Genomic DNA, 23,163 nt, shown 5'->3' with positions numbered 1-23,163 from the left:
GATTGATCCAGGAAATATTTTCTTCTGCCTGTGCAGTGCTTTTGAATTTGGTCCTGCTTACACTGGTTTCTGGAAGCGTAGACTATCAGATTCTCTTCCTAATATTGTTTAAAGACTTTTCAGAAATTGACAGGGAGAAATGTTTTACAGGGAACAGAGAAGGCTGGAGATTATGGTGAGAAATACTCAATCGAGGATGTAATGAAGAATCAGCAGTTAACTCTGGAAACAGATTTCTAAGGCAAAGTTCAGTCTAAGGTGCCACTAAGTGGGACGAGAGAGAGGCAATAATAATTTTCGTATTTTTAATACCTGCATTCAAAATATGATAAATTAGATTGGCAGCATGGGGCACTGTTTTTCATCATTTACCTATCTGGTTCTGCTCCCTGTGGGATCTGGAGAACAGGATCCCTTGGACATAACAGCTCTGGCTCCATGCCTGCAGCTGTAGGGTGGAGAAGGGGGAAGCCGTGGGGAGGAAGCGGCAGGAGCAGCACCAGAGTGGGAGATGGGAAAGGTGATAACAAACAGGGGCCTTGGAAGGGGAGATGGACAAGGTGGGAGCAGCGCTGAGGAGGTGACCGGCTTGAATCAGGACAGTGGGTGAGAGGAGAGTGGTGTGGGTGAGAGTGACGCGTGTAGGGGACTGCTGCTGAAGGGGACTGAACCTGTGCCTGGGAGCCAGCAGCCCCTGAGCACTAATTCTGTTCTGTTCTGGGGCTGCGTGCAAATTCTCTTTCTTTCTTTCTTTTTTTTTTTTTTTTTTTTTCCTTATGTCCGTTCTGATATTCATGAAATAGTGATAACGGCCATTGTCTGCATCAAAGTGGTATCGGGAGGCTTAAAGTGCCATTGTAGTTCTGAAACAGCAGAGATGTGTTGACCTTCCTTTTTGCCCACGGTTGATAAACGCTTACCTCAGTGACAAATTAAGGGTTTGCTTTTTTCTTCCTGAGCAACCACAGCTATGAAAAGGGTTTGGACACCATCCTGTACTACAGCAGACTTGTTAGCTTAATTGCAGTCAGGCTGCACAAGTAACAAAGGGCAGGATTCGCCTGACGTGCCCTGTAGTACTAATGAAAATGGAAACATTTGAAGAAAAACAGAAGCTTTCAGGTCCTGGGTTAGGATTAACTTGTTCACTGATGTAACATTTTGCAGCTGACTTCTAAAACTGATCCAGATCTGTCAGGTCAGCTTTTGTGCTTGAGCTGATCGTTCAGAAGGGAAACTTCACCTGTGTTTTAACTCATTCAGACTTGAAATTATTTGAAAGATCAACTGAAGTCTGAATGTTACAGAAAATTGCTTTAAAGCAAGGCTTCCCAGGGATGAACACAGACTTCCATCTAAATAAAGTTGCCAACACATGATTCACAAGACCCCAGAGATTTTCCGTTAGATAAAGCAGAATTATTGATCTCTGTTAGTGCTCAAGAGAGATGAGATGAAAAAGCTTTCGTTTTCTGGGCAGGACGAGTCCAAGAGAGCAAAGAGGGTAAACACCAGTGTCACACAAACTCCCCAGATTCTGATGAGTGAGACACTTTGCTTTTGCTGTCATAAAATTTCCTACAGAGAGTATCTGTGGGGATAGATTTTTACACCATTACTCAATGGAGGGACTCTTTGTTAAATTTTATAGGAGTGGGGCAAAGAGTGCTTAATCAGTGGCAGCTCACCAATACAGCCATTCAGAGCTGGGAAAGTCACATATCCATGGCTAGAGCTGCCCTGTGGTTCTCATGGGCCTGAATCACAAGGGAAGCAGCGAGATCCTCCTCCTAACCTTGCAAGTGTTGTGGTAAAGGTCAAATAGGCCATAGAAAAATGGGTTTGTGGTTGCAAAAGCCCCACTAATAATGCTTAGAGAAACTGAGAAGTCAGTTCTTTTGCTAGTTCTCTTCAAAGCTTGAAGAGAGCTTGTTGCTCTTGTGTAAAGGTAAGTCTCCTGGAGAGAAGCTGTGCTGCAGAGGGTCTGTGAACACAGAGAGGGGTTTCTCAGCAGGACACGAGCCCAAAGCTCCAAAAAGCATCACTAGATTTGTAGATCAGACTAAAGCCTTCTAATGAACAGCCCTATGCAAATATTACATTTTTAAGGGGTGTGCCATATTACTCCTCGTTTCTGACAGATATGCCAGGAATTTCCTCTTTAACAAACAATGCCTGTCTTGGTAGAAGCCGGTTTCCATGACTAAAACTATGATGAGAGCATCAGCCTAGTATGGTTCCAGGAATAACCTACACATTTAGCTCTACTCTGCCAAGAACCCAGAGGCTGGTTATTGAGATGAATGGTTTTGGTTAATGTGCACCACAAAGTAGGGGGGGAAAAAAAAAAGATGGCCATGTATTTTAGGTAGATAATTATCAAGAAATTTTGTATAAAGAAAAATAATGTATGGTAGAGGAACAGTAATATAAGCCTTGAACTTCCTATCCTGAAAATATAAATCACCGCAAGTTTTAAAGCACTTGCATGACTCATATGCCGAGGTCATAGACCAAATTTACTGATGGAGGCAGGATGAAACAAATTCGGCTGCATTTTTATGATATTTTTCCTGCTGCTCTTAGCTTTTTATTTACCCAAAGTAATATAATTTTCCAGAGAAGTGTAACAGATCCAACATATGGAACTGCTATGCAGCTCAGTGCTTAGGTGCAGGACTGAATGGGAACAGTGGTGTGTCAATAAATAGCTTACTGCATGTCAGGCAAAGTAGTCTCTCAGGAACCATATTGCCAGCTTGGCAGGACTCTGGAAATGGAATCTCCAGTGGAATTGGGGCAGTAATGCAGTCCCTGAATAGGGCCCAGGCCTAGAGGAAATCCAACTCCAGTAACATGAACGCTAAATGGAAGGCAGAGAGAGAGTAACAAGAAAGAGGCACTTGTTAATGTGCAGGTCTATAAATCAAGGGGTTTTTCCCTCTTGCTCTGGCACAAACTTTGAGCCAATTGTGTGCATCCCTGAAAGTCAGTACGCCGTACTTTTTCCACTTGAGAAATAATGACATAACACTGAGTGAACTGTTTGGTAGTCGATTGTGTTGCCTATTGCTGAGTAACGTTTTTGTGCCGCTAGAGAAATCTGCAAGAGTTATGAGCTAGGTCTCATCTGCATACTGGATTTATGCTGCCGAGATTCTGTTGGCTTTGAGGTTGTTTCTGTATTTTCAGCAGCGCTGCTGATGTTTAGGTTTTGGACCAACATAGCTTAGAAAATGAGAGGAGAGTTATTCCTGCATTCCGTTTAAAATGTCAGCACGTAGCAAGTCAAGAAGTCTGGCTCCAGGTGAAGGTTTTAGACCTGAATGTGTCTTGATTTAATGGCAGGGAGGGAGGCTGGCCTGTTAGGAGAGAGGCTGTGTTCCAAACTATTGAGTGTTCCAGACGATCCAGTTTTGTGTGCATGTATGGTTGTAGTAAAGATTTTGTTTATGAAATGAGGCATTAAAAAGTGTGTGTATTTATAGGTATAGCATCATTCTCTTTCTCCTGTGTGTTTAGGGAAAAAGGCAGTGGGCCTGCTTGTGTTGAGTCACACTTGGACCTTGCAAGGTGCATTGCAAATAATGGTAACATTTTGGGAGAGCTGGAATTCCTCAGGTTCTTGTCAACGTATTTTTTGCCATTTGCCAGTTATATTATAGATGAACTGTGTCATGTCAGTAGTATTTTATTTTTCAAGAGTCTAATTTTCTTGCATTTGCCACCTGGATCTAGTTGTGGATTGCCCCTTTTCCATTACTTTTGTCAACATTCACGTGTGTTATTCGGGAAGGACACGGTAATTGATAATTTGCGTGTCTAAAAACATAATTCTGGTATCTACTTTCTCCCTTTGCACCCCACAGCCCGTGCTGGAATCCTTCACTTTGGGGTTTTAGCCCTGGTGAGTGGGGAGGGGAGGTTAGATGTCACCCATACCCTCAGTGCCACCCCTGAAGTCCCTCGTGCCAGGCTCATGTCATCCTCTGGAGGGCAGGGGAAGGCACAAGGGCACTTTGGAGACACCTCTTTCCTCACTGCAGTTACACCCATAGATGTTGGCACTGCTAGGGATCTAACCTCTAATTTCTTGGTAAATGAGGACTTTGTGTGACTCCCAGTTTATATGACTCTTGTTTCTGCTTATGTATAACATGCAAGGTCTGTCATCTTTTCTTCCATTTACATGATTCCTGGCATTTTAAATTCAGGTAGATTAGATTTAGACTTTTTGTAATGAATCTGCATCATTTTGTGTTCTGCTTGCTCCTGAAATAGCCTGGGGGAACCTGATAGACACGATTTGTGTGTATCATTTAGAGGCATAAGAAAGCATCTGATTGATTTAGTCCTTTTTTTGCTAGCTCTTTCCTATAATTCTAATTATCATTTCACTGTAGCATTGCACCATTGAGGAGAGTATGGCTTTTCAAAGACAGGATGGTTCCATATTTAGAAGTAGTGATGCTTAAACGAAAATGGCTCGGAGTTCTTTTACAGCAGATTTTCTGCTAGTTCTGGTGTAGCTCAGGTCGTAGTTTGTAAGGTAGAAGGATGTCTGGCATTTATTTCACCAACAATAAGTTTAATGAATTCATTTTTTTTGTGCTGTTTCCTGACTTCAGCAGAATACGCTGTGGGCAGGATGCAGCACTGAGCTCTGCTGCTGCAAAGCCGTTTGTGTGCAAGCAGAGCTGGGTGCTGCTGATGCTGCAGCACGTTTCCCATGGCAAAGGGGGGGAAAAGGGCCGGTGAGATCTGGCAATGTTTGTTACTGTGCTGCTGGGAGTCTTCCACGTGGCTTTTAGTCTCTGTCACTTTTACACAGAGCAGAGCAAAGGAGACAGAAACATTGCGGACCTGACCCTGTAATTTTCCAATTGGAATCAATCAGTATAAACAGTAAGGTGAATTCTCTTCTGATGGCAGTCAATGCTCTTCTGTTGGCCTTAGTGAGGCCGTGCCCATTTGCAGTAGCTGAGGATTAAACAGTTGCTCTCTTCCCAGCCTTTCTGATGATTTAACATCATTTTTGAAACATAAAAGTCCTGTTTCAGGTCTGGGCTGTTGGCTTACGTGTTTAAATTGAAGGCTTGTCAGTTCTCATGTGACCAGCATTCTGAAGAAGATCCACAAGTGAGGTTAGGTAAAACTGTGGTTTTTTCCCCTACTACTATCTGGATTTTCTCAGAACCTAGATAATTTTATCCCATTTGCATCAAACATGCAGGTAACTTTAGAATCCTGCATCTGTATTGTTTCTAGGGAAGCAAAATAAAATTACAAATGACAGTAATTGACATTACATGCTTTAATTGAATTTCCTCCTCTGTGAACCAAAACCTTTTAACCAAGTATTGCAGTGCTATTTCTGTATTTATTTGTTACATGGGTTAATGTGCTATGTGGCAGATCCAGTATTTATCCATTTTCACAAATTAAGCTGTCAGTGTCATGTTGCCTTTGAATTGTTTCCTGTATTGATGGCCAAAACTGCTTGAATAAGACTTTAGTCCTCCCTGGTTATATTTCTGTTTTTACGAAGCTGAAAATTGCAGGGTTGAAAATGAGCCCTTAGGAACAGTTTGGGAAACTGTAGGCCCAAAGCATCTTACCAGTGTGCTGGGTTTTCTCCTGCAGTGATAGCTCTGCTAAGGGAAGGGAGAAGTGCGCAGGCTTTTTGAAAGGTGATGCTGTTGCAATAATACAGGAATCAGAAATCAAGCCCTGCTCGAGTTTATGTTTGTGGCAAGTGAAAATGTATTACAGAGGGAAGGAGTAGAAATTCCTCTACTGGGTCCCCAAGCTGTGCACTTCAGACCTGCTGAAGTTGTCAACCCCTTGCCATGTTATACGCTCTGAGAAAAGAGCTCTACTTTAGCTAATTTTCAGCTTCCTTACTGTGCTCTAACCTCACCTATTACTTGGGCATGATCTTTTGTCTGCTTCTGTAGGTATAAAAACTCGGCATAAAAGAAACAAATTTCATTTACTATTTTTTGTCAAATAACTACTTTTGTGCATGCAAAAAAAAAAAAAAAACCAACCCCACTTTATAAACAGATACAAATAATCACTTATAAAATAGGGTGAATTGACGATGCAGGTCGCTGTGACTTCAGACTTCGTGAAATTTTCTGAATACATAATAATTTTCAGCATCCCTCTTGACTTTTCAAACGAAGCATAGTTTTCCTTTAGCTGTACTTGTGTCCCAAACAGGATTGCCATAATAAAGTATCTGGGACACTTATGATTCTATTCAGAAATCAAGAAAAGCAAAGCTTGGTAAAGAACTGCCGGCTCAGTATTGTCCATAATTGAATGCTGTTATTCAGCAGTCCAGCAATGCAGGTTTTCAGTGCCAAAAGGCAATGGGACTCCAGGAGTCAGAATGGGGAGCCCCACTACTACTTGTGAGTGCAGCATGAAATAGAAATGTTGGCAGGGAAAGCTGCTTTTAGGAGTGACCCAAAGGCTGCAGAGCAGTGTGTGTCAGAGACTCCTTAGAGCTGGCAAAGAACGTGGTGTCAGAACACTGATGAGAGCTCTGAGACTTCTTCTGCATGGAATCACATCTGATATGAAACCTGGGGGAGGAATGTTGTGTAGCACAGTTGAATAACCCTAAACAGTAAATACCTCTCCATTCTCCACACTTGTCTTTTGGCACTGGTATTTTAAATGGAGTTCCAGTGGAAATTAGAAAGGTAACTACTTTCCGTGACTTAGAAATGAGCCAGGGATGTGTCACTTCCCTCCTCCTGCTCCAAGCTGAAACAAGCGCTTAGACATTTTATAGCTTCTGAAATGTTTTAGTCTGTAGAAAACTTCACAGGAATTTGATTTTTAGCCCAAGTAAGTGATTGCTTTAGATTGTATTTTTATTGCTGTCCCCCATTGGAAGAACCCGTAGACCATAAAACTAGTTTATTTCTTACCAGTAGTTTATTTTTCTTTTGATGGCTCATACCTCTCCTTTCCCCTGCTTTTTAGTTTCCTATACGCTTTTATCTGTTTCAGGGCTTAATCCTTCTGCCATGTGAGTGTTGCTAATTATTACAGTAGGGAAGTATTTGTAGAGAAAAGAATACCGTGATCAGGATCTGAATTTGGTAATATTTGGTAATATCACACGTGCATCTCAGTTCAGACAACGGGATTCAAGTAACGCCTGTTGATCAGACTTTGTTTCACAACAACAAAAACTAAACCAAAAAAAAAAAAGGGGCAAAGAAAAAGGAGAAAGAAATTAGGAAGCTTCCCATCCAGTGTTGCAGTGTCTATGCATAGAGTTTTCCTATGCTTTAGAGGGAACTCTGACTCTATTCAGTTACAAGGGGGAAAAGGTACAAGTTACCCGGAGCAGAAACAGACTGGGACCGCTAAAAACGCGTGTTTTGCACTTGCCCTTTGAGCGCTTTGTTTAGTTGTATGACTGATAACCAAAGCACACAATCAAAACTGCATCCCAGCCTTCGGAACGCTACTCACCGAGCTGCAAAAAGCAGATTTAGTTTCTTTTGCAGATGGTCTATGAGTCTCATGTGGCATCATATTAAATTATATAGGCAGTCAGTCGCTTGTTCCGAGGCGATGCTCTGAGCCGGGAGTTGTGATGTGCTTGGACCGTTCTGTTGGGAAACAGGCTGGAAAGCTAAAACAGCTCCTCTGAAGAGCTGCAGCACAGGGGCCTGCCAGGGGCTTCAAACACCTCAAGGTCTGCAGTTCCTCCTGGGATGCACTATGAGGGTGGCCCAGCGACCCTACAATGGGCTGTGGAGCATTTTGCCCTAAAGGTAGGAGCCCAGACCGACTCACCTGGTTGTTTTGCTTTTCTGGTTATTGCTTTCTGACCCTGTATTTTTACAATGGTAGTTATTGTTGGCTTGCAATATTTTGAAGGTAAGAATGAGGGTTTATTTTCTTCTCGCTCCTGTCAGACTTTGTTTTTCCTGAGTAAAAGAAGAAGAAAATACAGCTGTCTGTTAATGTTTAATGGTATTTCATGCAAGTATTTCTGCATTATGAAATAATGAATTAACTCTTTCATCCTAGTGGTGTTTCATAAGATTATGCGTTTCTATTAGCTTCAGTTTGGTACAAATGCAGTCTTTGGGTAACACTGGCTCCAGTGTGAAAATAGTGAATTTCCACTCAGGGCAAGTTGTCATTTGTAGTCAAAAGCATTCTTGGGATAGCAATTTTCGAATGGACCATGCGTTATGCAGTCAGTAGCTTTTAATGCTCATGCTTATTAAAAGGAAAGCTTCATAGTACTATGCACTTTCTAAGAGGAATAGTAACACAAATTCACTTACGACATCAAAGCTGAAGGCTGCGGATTATTTCTGGCAAACTCCAAACGTATTATCGCCATGAAGTAAAGCCCATTTGAGGTTATTTACGTGGATGATTGAGTTGCAGGTTTAGGTACGTGCACCTGCAAAGTAGGAAACACAGCCACAGGTTCTGTTGGTGTGATTGTTCCTCGTGATGAAATTGGTGCAGTGGCAATGACAGCGACTCAGGAAATGCATTTAACAGGTTCACACAGGGGTGTTTCCCTTGTCTGACAGCTCTTGACAAGTGCTAGCAAGTGCTGCTCCGAAATTCCAGCTTGTTGGAGATCTCTTGGAAGAGACAGGGCAGTGCACGTGCAGTTCAGAGCTGGGGCTTTACCCTTACGATGCTGATCTTCACAGAAACACCACAATCAGATGAACAGTTCAGTGAGGGGGGTTTGTTCTAGACAGGGCATTTGGAAAGTGGAGCAGCTGTTTGATTTTATAAGGAAATAGGCAAAATTGGGAATGCGCAGGGAGTACCACCAGGCAGAGCCTGTGAAGGGCAGGATGAAAATCCCTGCTGCTGGTTTATATGGAAAAAAGGGTGTTTTCTTTGCCATGATATGGGTTTGGAAAGCAAGAGGTACGGGTATTCCTGTCTGCTCTGTCAGGCTAATGTAACATTAGGGACAAGCTTTTAAGGCTGTATTTTAAGTGCCAGGCTTCCATTTTACAAGTGCAATTTGTCTCCAGAAAGGAAACATGTCGACGTTTTCCTTAAACTAGAACTGTGGTTTTTTTCTATGCTGCAGAACGAGGATGCTGCTGTTTTCTTCTGTTAATTAATTCTGATTAAGGGATTTGAAAACCTAGGTTGGAAAGTGTTGATTTATTTCCTGTGCAAATTGAGAACAAATTCTGCTTTCCTAAGCCAAACACAGTTTCTAGTTTGTGCTACCAAAGTCCTGTCTTGCGTCATCATCATCATCATCATCATCTTACACTTTTGTGTAAATGTGTTTTAGGAGGGTAGCGCAGCCACACTATTGATCACACCACACTGTGATTTATGCCAGCTGACCAAAGTCCTCCCTGTAGCCAGGCATTTCCACGGACAGCCTTGATATAGCCCTTTTCATCCCTGAGGTAGCCCTAGGTGCTGTATGGCTGGGAAAAGCAGAGGGGCTTCCACACATCAGCTGTGCAGCTTGATAATGCACATTCACATGAGATAAGGATGGGGAGGGAGGTTTCCCTTTTCCCAGGTCCTTGCTGTAGCAATCAAAACCTGAAGCTTTTCTGCTGTCAAATGCACGTTTACCTCCGCGTCGGTGAAGAGGATCCTGAAGGACAGTTTAGTCTTCAGGGTGCCAGAAGATATATTTCTTCCATTTTAAGGTTTCATTTTGCTGCCTTTTACCAAATCCACCCTTTTTTCTTTCAGAATGTAGCTGGGTTTCTGTTGATCCAGCCAAAGCCACAGCCTATTTTTGCCATGTTGTAGGCCTGTCTTTAGGTCCCAATTCCCAAATTAGATCCCAATGCTGTCCTTGACTACAAACTTCAATTCCCTAGGACATACTGCAGAGATTTTAAGAAGCCATCTGTGTGTTAGGCACAAATATTAAGCATAGCAAGAAATTGAAAATCTTTATAAAGTCAAGGGGAAAGTCAGAATTAGATGTTGCAAGTCAATTCTGCTCCTGAATCTGAGAACCATGGTTAGATACTCAGGATTGACACAGAAGGTAGCAAAGAATGGACTGCAAACTAGCAGTTATGCAAATAAGTAATATATCTACATATTTGTATTCATTATTATTTGTATTTCTTCAGGTGACTCTTATCCCATCTTTCTTGTGTTTGCTACTTCTCCAGCCTATGGTGTCAAGCCCAAACTTCATCTTGGTCAATTTTGATAGTTAAGAAAGACCTTGAAGCATGAGAAGCTCTCATAAAATACTAAAGTGGTTTGGGGATTTTTGGATTTTTTGCCTTCTGGGATGTAGAAATGCTTGGCCACTTATTACAAATCTTTTAATCCTTTGTCACAGCGTTTTGTTTGAAGAGGATGAGATGCTTACCTCAAAACACAAGTAGTTCTAGGAGCTGCAGTTTGAAAATGGGGGCCATGTGTGACAGATAAACCAGTTTGCGGCCTCTGAGAAGCTTTAACTTTCCAATAAAAGTAGTCATTTTTCTATTTCTTTCAAGAAAAAGCACTCATCTAGATTACTGAGATGCAGTGAGTTGCTCTAAACTTTTTCTCCTTCAAAAACAAGGCTTATACACACCCGAAGAAAAGAGCAAGAAATTCAGGAAATCCTCAGCTTGCTACTGGTGTGCCCTCACATTCCTGAGAACTATTTTTGGGTTTTCTCTTAGGAATAGCTAGAACTTGTTGAGCTGGGAAAGACTTCTTGGAACAGATCCTTGGTTTTGTCTTCTCTGCAGGAGCGCCTCTTGTTGATGTTGGAATAGCTGCTCTTAGCTGGTGGGTGATTCACAAAATGAGGCAAGTCAGCCCTATAAAATCTGCTTCTCCACTCCACAGTGTTTGGAAAAAAATTGTTGCAGCAAGCTGGTGAGCGTGTAAAAAGAACAAGAGGTCTGTCTGCCTCTCTTCTGGGCATAGCTACCTGCAGATTTGTTGTGACTTGAGAAATATCGAAACGTCAGTGAAGAGGATACAGATTTCCCTTCTTCTCTGTATGGCCCCAAGTGCTCCGTGTAATTCTGAGATCCCTCAGTAAATCAGTTCAGAGATCTCTCAGCAAGCTGGAAACCTTAGCTGTCAGAGGATTGGTTTCCATAAAGTCCTTTGCTGTCAAAGGATCTGTTTCCATAAAGTATTTTGCATGTAGGGGTACCGCGTGCAGACCAGCTAACAACCTGTGTGTTTCTGTTGCACAAACGCCCTAGCAAAGTATCTGAGGCTCTCTGGAGTTTGTTTTGGGATCAGATTCCACAGAGCACATTTTGATAAGAACTTGGAATGGTCACAGCGTTTCTCATCTGCATGGTTTGTTCATCAGTGGGAATGAGAATCAGCATCAGTTGAACTCTTGTCTGTATTTGTTCCCAAAATTGCCTTTTGGGGCTTTTCAGTAGGGTTTTAAACACTCCTGTAGGGTGACAGGCTTTTCAAAACAGGATCTGCAGATACTGCTTATGTATTTTAAAAGATGTGTTGAGAGGTTGTGTAGAAGGAATGAATGGAATGACTGGAATCTGTGTTAGCTTGGCACTTCACTGCTTATTACGTCCTAGAAACCAGAGGGAAATTCTGAGAAAGAACCTTCATCCCAAATGAAATGTGAAAGCATGGAAGGCTTAATGAAGCTGGCAAAAGAGAATTGTGTGTACTCTTTTTAAAAAGGACTGAGTTTGCTTCCTAATTTGTTGGTTTTTACCTACCCAGACCAGACATCTGTCTGTCTGTCTGTCTGAGGAGGGGATTTTTCCCTGCCAATTGCAAAAAAAAAAGAAAGGAACAGCAAACTAGTCCTGAGTTACTTGAGAGTGGCTTTGGACTTTAAAGAAAGTTCAAGGCAAAAGGCATTTAATTTGTTTTGCATACAGGAAAATCAAATCATAGCATTTCTTCCATCTCCCTTTGTGAACAGTATTACTCCTGTTCCTTTTGTGTGCATGCCATGTTTGGTTTAATGGAGAAATGAGAAAAGAAAATAGATTCTTTTTTGGAGCCTGAGTACTAATGCAGAAACATTAAAGGCAGGCACATTGTTGTCAGCCAGTTTGCATATTTATTTACTTTTACAAATGGTTGGCTTGGAGTCAGCAGTTAATGGAATGAGAATGATGTTCCTGTACAGATCATTTCCTGAGAAACATTTTCAATTACAAACATATCTCTGCTTTTCTTCTCTCATTTGTTATGTCTTGGAGAATAAATGGGGAGTAGCATTTACAACTTAAGGTTTATGTTCTGAAGACAATTTTAACAATGATCCCCACATAAAAAGGCCCTTTTGTAGTTGCAGACATATGTTTATGATGTTTTGTGCTGTGAATATCAAATTTCTGGTGGACGCTGTGTCACACTCTGCAAACTTGTAAACATCTATAACTCCATTGGATCATTTTAGTACCATGTGTAATGCAGATTTATTGTCTTTTGTGTGGATTTCTTTTGTTTCGGAGTTAAAGTTGAGCTGCCAGAATCCATATTTAATGAATTATGTATTCCAGAAAATTAGACAATACTATTTTAGATTAATATTTTCTTTTCCCTTTGTGAACGTGTAACATGCACATGCACAAGTATTAGGAATTAACATTTTGGATAGGTAGCAGAAAGCAATTACGTAAGTTTGCTTAACTAAATAGTATAATTCTATAAAAGCCTTAACTATCACTTTTTAAAAATGTTTTTGCTTTCTTTCTTCTGCCGTTCTCTAGCTGTCTTAAGCAATTTTGGTCAGTTTTCTCATTTACCGGTACAAATCCAGAATTACCCCACTGGAATTATATCCGTTTATAGAACTGGAGTGTGTGAGATGGAACAGGAGTCCCGCTGAGCCAGTGAGCTGGTATAAATCAGCACAAATCCACTGAGATCTGTGTGGATACAGTCATTTACACTCAAGTCTGCATTACAGGCTATCGAGGCACTAGAAGAGCTAAAGCTGCTGTTGTGCACGAGTGGTTACAAAAGCAAACCAGCAAGGTCACGGGCATTTACCAGGAATTTGCACCCGATAAAGGCAATGTGAAATCAAAACCCGATTCATCTAAATTTGGCTCAGCTATAATTGAGTGTATGTCTTAACCAAGAGCAATGAAGACATTTTGTGCTGAAAAATCAGCATTTTTCTAATCTCGCTGTAATATCTGGCTACGTGTCTAAATGTATGTAGCATAGGCAAGCATGTTTGAAAGTGGGCATGCATACAAATATCCGGGGTTATTCTGGCAATATGATGTCTGCAGCTAGCCTTCCAAATGGTGTTTGTTCCAGGCAAAAAATAGCTTAAGGTAGAGACATGACATGTAAAGCTGCTGCCTACTGTAGCCATTTAAAATATCAGGTGGTTTTTGACTTTCCTGTAGAAAGCTTAAACTCTTGGAGCCATGTGAATGTCAGCAAATCTCAGCCTCCACAAAAACAAAACAAAACAGAAAAAACACCCAAGAACAACAAAAAAATCCCAACCCAATGCACGTGAAACTTTAAAAACGACAAGGAGCTTGAATGGAAAATCTTTATGCCAGAGAAAGAAAGGCAATTAAAGACCTGCAGAAATGTTATGTATATATATATGTCTGTGGGTGTATATGTAGGTGTATATCTATCTAAACATCCTGGATTTGAAAGATTGAGGTTAGAAGCAGTGTGGCATTGTGCTCCTCCAAAATTATGGTTTGGTTCTGGTTAATCGCACGCTTTCAGAATTCACCCATTCCTGTCGTAGCATTTCAGCAATTTTAATTTTCTAAGTACAGAGCCAGTTACACAGGGGAAGACATGGCTGCAGCAGGCAGAGGAGAGGCTCTTTTACTCTGCATCTTGCTGTGTTTGTTTCATGATTCTTCAGATGGATGTAAAATACATCTAAACCACAGAGAGTGCACTGGATGATGTGGCATTGCTGAGCTCAGTTAAATAATGAGATGTGTTTCATTCAAATCAGAATAACTCTAAGCCCTGAATACTAAATAGGGCAGCAAAAAGCCTTCAGCACACAAAATAAATGAGTAAAAAACCCAAATGAAACTGTCTAATAAATGCAATGTGGAGCAACAGGCTGCATGTACTGGAGGAATTAAGGCAATTTGAACCGTATGGGCAGCGCTCCACTCTCAGATGTGCAGCTCCAATGGCAGATGGATGCACACATCCCAGGGCAGGCTCTGGCTCGGAGCACACGCCTGGATTTGATAGCATAGGTTTATGACCTCGTAATCCTAGAGCATCTAAAACAGTAAGGATTCCATCCAGCTTAAAATAGCTGCTGTAGTTGCTGTTGATGGAGGCTCGCGGGCTCCCCGGCTCCGGGGCCAGATTTGGTGCTGGCGTGATGGGAGGAAGTCTGTTGACAGCTGATAGTGGAGTTACACTTGATTACATCATAAGAAATTTGGCACGTGGAGCTGAATCAGAAGTCTGAGCAGAAATGTCCATTCCTCATCCGGAGTTAAAACTGGGACTTTCACGTTGCCAATCCACAGAGATTTGCCTGGCCCAGATGTAGCTGTTGCTTTTCAGGGACTTGCTTTAAAAGTGCGTCCCCCCAGTTCCCCTCTGCGTGGTTACTGAAAAAAAAAAAATCCCTGAAGGACTGGGTTTTGCTGTCATGTCCAAAGGAATGAAGTCCCTAATCTTCCCAATGTCAGCAGGATGAGCATAAGCCCTGTGGGAGCTGCCGAACTGGGTTGGATCTGGGTCACAGCAGAGGGTGAGAACACAAAGGGGGCTTAGCTCTAATTGCTGGGCTTGTCCAGTGGCCAGCTTGTCCAGCACACAACCCGGGACGCTGTCCTTCACAGGAGCTGCCACAGCTCCCAGTGCACTGCTCTGGCTCCTGGCAGCCTGTGTGGTAGAGATGAGCTGCTGCAGGTACATCCCGTCCCCTCCTCCCTTCCTGGTGCCTTGTGCTGTAAGGCTCTGAGTGCAGCTCCAAAGCCATTCCTCAAAGTATTTCAAGAAATTAGATTACGTTATGTTAATTTCAGCTGCTGCAAAAATTGCCCCAATCCTGTGTTCTTTCTTTTTATTAAAATACTAAGTTGCTGAAGTGATTTCCATGAAAATTAATTAAAACAAATTAATGAAAAGCAGCTGAAAAATGGACTCCTCTGCTGAAACTGTGGTATGCAAACTCTTAACCTCAATCACGTATTTGTGGTTGCTCTGTAAACACCTAAGTGTATAGCAGTGATTTGTCATGGTATTTTTTGATGGAAATTCTTAGAAAGTGAGGCTGTACTACATAATACATTTTCTCTCAGTTTACACACAGCTTGATATCCTGCATGTGCTTACCTGCTCCGTTTAGTAGTATTGCTAATCTGCAGTTAAATCTTTGCTCTTCGGTATTGGGAAGGAAATGAAAAAGATGCCGTCAGGCTCAGGATTTCTCCATCATGTTTTCTGCTTGTTGGGGGGACAGGAGGACCCTTTATAATGGCACTAATACCACCTGGGAATGCACTGCAGAATGCAGAGGCTGAGGAGGATCTATCCTCTCTAAAAACTGGATCCATCTGGGGTCTGTGGATCATCTGGAGGTGTGCTGGGTAGGTTCTGCAGAGGGCTCTGGCAGGTGTGCAGAATGTCTGTGCTTACAGCAGTGTACAGAAAGCAGAGCTTAGCCCCTGCTGTGCAGTAAATATAACGCTTGCATTCTAGAACACGTCCATGTTTTAGTTCCCCATGTATATTTATTATCATCTTATTTGTATTTTATGTTCCCTTTTCATGCAAAGATGTGGCAGGGGTTTGTTTGCTTTCTCTTATTTTCTCTGAGAGTATGATGGAGGTCATGTTAGTAAAGGTTGAATGTTGTGCACGTCAGAGGACAGGTACAGCAAGGTTCAGTGGGCCTTGTAAAGAATTCCTTACACGACCATCAACCTTGAAAGGTCCGCTCAGTCTCCTTGGAGACTTGTCAGCAAGCTCTGCACCCTGGAGAGAGGAACCGAAAGCTTTCATTACTGCCCTTCACTTGGAGAATGAGCTGACTGCTTTCTCCAGTGTGTCTCACCCAAGCAGAGCATCCAGCCCTTTGGGACAGGAGAGCTCAGTGGGGGCAGTTGGCTTGAACAGATTTTCTTTGCTATGCTCCCCCTTGGGACCGATGTGAAAAAATCCCGCGTTTTTGCCTGGGGAGCTTTGTGCAGAAGTCCTCCATGAGCTAAACATTTCGGAGCAGAAAGACCTCCACTGGGAAGTTTTCTACCCGCTGACATTTTTATGCCCATAACCATTTTGAAAAAAAAAATAAAAAAAAAATATCAAAGAGGTTAATGAAACCATCAGTGATTTTCTCTGAGGAGCGCTAGCAGTTTCAACAATTGCCATTAAGTGCAAGCAGTTCCCAAGATTGTACATGCTAGACCAACTTTGTCCTTGCTATAACTCCTCAGAACTCGGTGGAGTTACATGAGGGATTAATTTGGTCCGTTGCTTTCAGCCATCGGTTTTAGAGAATATACAACAATCGAGGGAACTGTTATTGTCAACATTGCTTTATGACTCTTTAGAGCTGCTCAGTATTTGTATGTTATGGATACATGAGCAGGGCGAGTGTATGGAAGTTATGGGTTCACTGTTGAAGGTAGTGGATTTTTCAGAGTTATTTTCGTACAATTTAAAGTAATAAACATTCTAGCAGCCATTATTGCTGTGAGTCTTACACAGATGCTTGAATACAGCTGCACAGATTCTTGAAGCATGCACAGAAACATTTCATCTGGCAGACTTCATGAAACATTTCATGAAGCAGAGAAAATATTTGGAAATTTTGAAGTCCTGTTACCACGCCAGCTGACTGATGATCATGGTGTTCGTGTGAATTTAGCTATACTTATTGCATCGAGGAAATTAAGGCACAGAGGTGAAACTTCCAAAAGCTACCTTACGAGGCAGCCACAAGGGCAGAGACAAAACTGAAGATCTTTAGAGTACTTCTCTGTTTTCTTAGAAACAAAACTGTCTCTGTAATTTTCAGAATAAGCTGAGGAAAGCGTCAGCTGGTAAATCTGATCAGCTGGATGGTGAATCTTGCATAAGGTGCGCATAAGTCAGATATTTCAGTCCATGTCAGAAGGTGTGGGCAGCTGCCTGAAGCTTTGGGCTGCATGTAGGATCGTTGGATTAAGTTATTTAAATTCTGACTGGAACAGATAGCTAACAGCGAGTTCTGTTAAAGGTGTGTGCACTGGAAATCGAGTGGTCAAGGCAACATTCCTTACTGGTCATGGATAAGACAGCAAGCCCCTTTCCTGGTTTGGTAAATCAGCTTTGCGCTGATTTCTTGCTCACAGAGCAAGGTACAACAAAGTTGTGTGATCCCCGCTCTGGTTCCCTCCCTGCTCAGTGCTGGGAGTTCTTCCTCAGCACAGGATTGCGTGTTGGCTTGTTGGGATTTCTTGCCCTCTGTTAGGAGACATGTTTGGGCAGTGAAGGAAGGGTTTTGTCTTTGCAACCTGTTAAAGTTTAGGTCAACCAGAGGAATGAACGAAGCTGGTCTGGCCTGTTCCAGAGTACAGGGCAATGACAGGCTTCCCTTCACACCACTTCTCTGGATCTTTCTGGTCTTTTCAAGAGCATTGTTTTTTTGTAGAATTTGGGGACTTCGGCTGAGCAAGACCTTGTCCATATTTCCTGACAACTGCTGGCACCTCCAAGCTGTGGGGTCACAGATTACTTCCCCATTCCTGTGTCCAAGTTCTTTCTCAACACGTGTCGACTCCACGCTAAGGAAACACTCCTAAAGGTTCATCATCCTATACCGTGTCCCGTTGCTGTGATTTCTGCTGAGGAAAGGCCAAGAGCAAAGGCCAGAAGCATCCTGCAGCCTGCTCCGGCTAGACAGTGCAGACCCCCCAGCATCCTGGGCAGCAGAGTGTGCTGTGTGCTGCAGCTGCACCCTCAGCCCAGAGTCGTTCCTCAGCCTGGTAACCCCTGGGTGGATACACAGCCACACCAGCTCTTCCCAAGGAGCTGAACTTGAAGCATCTCCGGAGCCATGGTGGCATACTGAGAGCAATAACCATCTCCCTCCCTTAATGAAATGATTCATTGGTGTTAAAATGTCAGGACCATTAACATGCAAGTGGGCCTTTTAAAAATTTGAGGACGTTGGGGCGTATCGTGGAAAGGATTTGAGGTAATTTCCGTGGTTCCAGCACCATTATCCATGAAAAATGTACTCATGCAAGTAAAGGTTTGTTGGCTGGGCCTCCCATTTTTGTTAGCTTTACTTTATTGCTGTAATTGCACCCAGTGGCTTATCTAATAGAGTCGTGTTCTTATAAAGAAATTAAGACAATTAATGCTACTTTCAGTGAGAGTGAAATAGTAAGTAAAATTAAAATGAAATCTGACCAGGCTTTTCTTTTTTTTTTTTATTTCCTAGTGTCTGAATTACAGGAAGAAGGAATAAATGCCATTAACTTACCTCTGAGTCCCATTCCATTCGAACTAGACCCCGAGGACACTATGCTAGGTAATTCACTACAATTTTACATCTCAACATGAAAGCTTGATGTAAAATGAAGTGTTGCGCCTGGGATAGTTTCTAATGTTTTTCTTCTAAACCTTCCAGAGGAAAATGAAGTCCGGACAATGGTGGATCCAAATTCAAGAAATGATCCAAAATTACAAGAACTAATGAAGGTAAAGAGAGCACATAAACCCTCTCAGGAAAGTGGATCTATTTTTTAATGCCTTCCCTGCCTCTTTCACTTGAACCCTTCGAAGCACGAGTTAGATATTAATTAGTTGGAACCATGTGGTGCATACATCCCAGTGAAATGGGGAGGTCATTTGTGGCAGTATCTTTCTCTAGATGTGGCACAGGGAGACTTAAAAATTTCTGTTAAAATCCTGAGTCCAGAGTGTCAGTCCCATCTGACCCCCAGTCTAAGATCACACTGACTTTCCCTTGTCTTTGTGATTCTTGGGGTTAGAACTTTAGCATGACGCTTCGTTGAAATCAACTTCAGCACCTTTTGCTTCACCATAAGATGTTAAAATACTGCCGAAAGCAAGGGAAAGTTTTCACTCCAGAGGGCACTGCAGCAATTAGTGTTTGTCTAGACCTTGTGGTGCATTGGCACAGCCACCTCAGATGAGTCCTTCCTGACTCCTTCCTGCTTGCTCCTGAAGGAATGTCAGACTGGATTTTGAGCCACTGCAGCTTTGGTATTCTTTCTGCTAAGAAAAATGACATGTGTTTTAAATTGCAAATGAATAGCGTCTAATACTGCCAAATTTGTGTTTTCCCACATAGGTATTAATTGACTGGATTAATGATGTGTTGGTAGGAGAGAGGATTATTGTGAAGGACTTGGCTGAAGACCTGTACGATGGACAAGTCTTGCAGAAATTATTTGGTAAGAGGAAATGCGTGTGCACGGTGTTGAGGCACTTTGTCAATAAGTGGATTGTCTTTGCACTGTCTAAGCGCTTTGTCTTGCCCCTGCCCAGGAGCCTCAGTATCATCTTACCTTCATGCCACTAAGTGATATAAAAAAAAACATTGTGTTGTGAGACCCCTGAGCTGTATGCACAGCCCTCGTGGCTGCAGCGCAGCTGATGAGAACAGCACAAAGCCTACCTGGGGTGCTGCAGAGGGAAGGCTCTTGTCTTGGCAACACTGTTCACTCCAATTAAATTTATTTTCTTCATATGGGCTGCACGAACTTCACCGTGTTACGAGGGGAAAGTAAGTTTGAAGGCAAGGGCATTCTCAGTACCATGGTGGATGTTTTTAATCTCTGCTCGTTCCATGCTGTAGTTTATTCACATCCCAAGGTTCCTCTGGAAAGTTGGAATTTCTTTCTGGTTTGGTGTCTGGCTTTTAACATGGCTGAGGTAATGGTGCCCAGTGGACCGCAAACTGAGCTTCAGCTGAGAAACAGATAGAGAAAAGAAACTGCTAACGCAGAGTTGGCATGTGCTTTTTACACTGTTGGCTTGAAAGTCATTTTCTTAGTTATTACAGCTCATAAAGTCGCCAGTAAATTTCTTTCCAGTATCCTAAATGAATCTTGAAACATCATGTGAGCACTTCTAATAAAGACTTCACAGACTATTCTCTTCTATGAATGGTTAAGCTATTGAATGTATTGTGGTGGACTGCATATGCCCAGACTGACCAGTTGGATTGTCATGGGCAGACCTCCAGTGTCTTCACCCAACATTCAAAAACTGTGTGTCAGACACAGCCTGACTCTAAATATGCATATACTGATCCAGCATTGATTGATTTCAGAGGAATCTTCTCCATTACCCTTAATTCCTTGTGGATCAGGTCTCTGCTTACCAAGTCTTTGGTCTTGTGGTGACACTATGCACAAACTGATTTCTGAGGAGGTGCAAGAAACCTATGGAGATAGCAGCTCTTAGGCAGAACTGGGGGATGGCTGGATTAGAAGATAGCAGTCTCTCAAAATGGATTAGAAGGTAGCAATCTCTTAGACTGGATTAGGAGATAGCAGCTCTTAGGCTGGATTAGGAGATAGCAATCTCTTCATCTGGATTAGGAGATAGCAGTCTCTTAGGCTGGGTTAGGAGATAGCAATCTCTTAGACTGGATTAGGAGATAGCAATCTCTTCATCTGGATTAGGAGATAGCAATCTCTTAGGCTGGACTAGGAGATAGCAGTCTCTTAGGCTGATAGTTTAGGCTCACTCCCTTTGGGAAGATAGTTGGCTTTGACGGGAACAAGATCAGCTCTTACCAAATAAGATATCTCCTAAGCAGATACTCTTTTGTAAAAGTAAATTGATAAGTGGCCGAGCATTTTGTTTCTGGTCTTGTCACCAGGGAGCTGCTATATTTTCTTTGCTTACTCTTTAAGGGTAAACAATAAACCATGGATGTATAGACATAGCAACTGTACTGATTGTAACAGGCCTATTCATAAAGTGTTTTAAAATCTACTGCAAATTTTGAGTGCGGAAAATGCCTGTGGTTTCATAGAGAGAAATTGCCTGAGGTTTTAGTTGTTCCCATGAAGACTTGCTTTCCTTTCTTTGATGCATCCTCTCCCTCGATGAATACGGAATCACTTCAGTTTTATCACTGATAGGCCAGGTAAAATTTTTATCTCCTGCATCTGAGGTAGAAGCTGGGAGGCTGAGACTGATGAAATAAATCTTAAAGTTGGTGTCTGTTTCCTAGGTTTGATGGTCTGCTGTACAAGCCATTTGCATGCAGAATAACCTTTGTCCATCAGCAATGGAAGTAGTGGGCCTTACCTCCAAGTCTGGTGCTCCCTAAAGGGAGCTGCGGAAAATGTTTTTTAGCCAGTGGTGTGGCATAGAGCAATGCTTTGCCTTCCCCTTGTCAGTGAGTAACTTAAGGCAAAATATGAACTTATCTTTAGGAGTTCAGAAGTGCGGAGAGAAAGTGGCTCTGGGAAAAAACTTAGATATAAAATTAGGAAGTCTGATGTCTCCTGAATGTTCCTCTGGGTGTATGGAACGTCTTTGTGTTCTTCATGGAGCTGACAATTGTTTTTCCTCCATTTTTTCTTCTGTCACTCCAGAGAAGCTTGAAAGTGAGAAGCTGAATGTTGCAGAAGTTACTCAGTCTGAAATTGCTCAGAAGCAGAAGCTACAGACAGTGCTTGAGAAGATCAATGAAACCCTTAAACTCCCTCCAAGAAGCATTAAGTGGAATGTTGACTGTAAGTTTTGTGCTTGCTATACTCTCATGCGTTGACAGCTGGGAGTTTGTAGGTGCTATCTGGAATTCTGAAATATCCAGTGGTAAGGGAGGGCTGAAACCTGGGATTTATGGTAGGAGCTGCTCTGAGGGGCTCTTCCAAATGTGACGCTCTACCCTCTTTACTGGTGCTCAGCCTTAGGTTTCAGTTAGGTGTCTTCTCAGAGCCCATCCAGGTGTGGTGGCTTTGCTCTGAAGTCCCCATGTGCCTGCCAGCTGAAGTTTTGCGTTGCTGAATTGGCTTGTTGAGACAGGCAAGTACCTGCAGAAATGCAGTAGGTGGGCATAAGGAGAGTTAGGTCCTAGAACTCTGTGTGAAATTCGCAACACAGATACGAATAATATTTCTGAGCATTTCAGGCTAAGTCTGAACCACTGGTTTTGATTACAAAACTCTCATCAAGACAAGTTCTGCACCCTTCCTGTTCTGTTGTATTAAGAATGAGCACAACAGTATCCAGTAGCAACGTCTTCAGTGGCCCAACACGAGACACTTCTGTGGATATATACTGCAGAAAGCAGGTTGTCAGTTTTAGAAAGTTAGGCCGCTTGATCTGTTTAAAGTTTGGTTTTCAGAATCATTTCATGCTGGAGAATACCTTGACTAGTACACCACATTTTCCCTGTCTCCTGTACCTGTCTTGTGCTGAGCAGTCTTATATCCTGGTCCATTCACGACAAATTAGTAAGAAGGAGAAAAAATTCTCGAGGGAGGAAGAGTCAACATTTGGAAATTTGACTTTCCCCTTTCTGTGATCCTGCTGAAATTTTTGTCCCCTTCTTTTTTCAACCTCCCCCGAGTTTTCTTTCCATTCTGTGTTATGCAGCTGGAGGCGGGGTCTTTGGAGTGGCCTGACAATTTAACTTCTAGTTTTAATTTAATGTTTTGCGTGTGTTTTAGAGCTGGAATAGAGACAGAGAGCAGCAGCTGGGCCCAGCTGTAGCACACACGGGTGGTAGGCAGACAGACATCTTTGTAGTGTTCTGCTAAAGCACCTCAGGCCTGACCACGGGCACTCCAGCAGCATTTGCCAGCAATGCCACATTTTATGTGGATGTGTACCTCCATGGCATAGCTGAGACTTGCACTGCAAGATTATGAAGAAGGTTATTTTAGTGAATCTGATTGTGTTTCAGCAGTGCAGTAAGGTAGTACTTAATGATTAGTTCAAGTAAAAAAAAAAAAAACTAAACGCACTGCAGTGTCAAAGATCTTTTAGGAATACTACTCTGGGGAAGGCAGAAACAGAAGAAGAAGAAAGGCAATAATAAGGATTGGAAATTATCCACATTCATGCCAATGGTTTGATACTTGATCAAGCATTTCCTACAGTTTGGCTTTTGATGTCTTGTAAATTGTGTTAGTGTTAACTACCCATATATGAAACCTGCTGCAAAAAAAAACTTCAATAACAGAACTAGAACAACTTCTTGAGGAATGTTTGAGTCAT

General features: G+C 42.3%; 1 protein-coding gene across 3 annotated transcripts in view; it reads left to right on the top strand.

Moving 5' to 3' along the window:
- The window catches only part of PARVA (parvin alpha), a 63,031-nt gene that overhangs the window by 20,631 nt on the left and 19,237 nt on the right, over positions 1-23,163 (top strand). For 2 of the 3 annotated variants that reach the window (XM_066187198.1, XM_066187199.1), the window contains exons 2-5: positions 18,395-18,484; positions 18,584-18,654; positions 19,271-19,373; positions 21,534-21,674. In XM_066187198.1, coding sequence (XP_066043295.1) covers positions 18,395-18,484; positions 18,584-18,654; positions 19,271-19,373; positions 21,534-21,674 — 405 coding nt within the window. Of the gene's footprint in view, positions 1-7,647; positions 7,803-18,394; positions 18,485-18,583; positions 18,655-19,270; positions 19,374-21,533; positions 21,675-23,163 lie in introns of those variants that run through there. The other variant, XM_066187201.1, reaches the window with a different exon arrangement.

The sequence above is a fragment of the Chamaea fasciata genome, unplaced genomic scaffold (assembly GCF_029207755.1).
Source record: "Chamaea fasciata isolate MVZ Bird 193981 ecotype frontalis unplaced genomic scaffold, bChaFas1.0.hap1 SCAF_7, whole genome shotgun sequence".
Taxonomy (NCBI): Eukaryota; Metazoa; Chordata; class Aves; order Passeriformes; family Sylviidae; genus Chamaea; species Chamaea fasciata.
The sequence above is the reverse complement of the archived record's forward strand: the minus strand, read 5'-3'. Positions and strand labels throughout refer to the sequence as shown.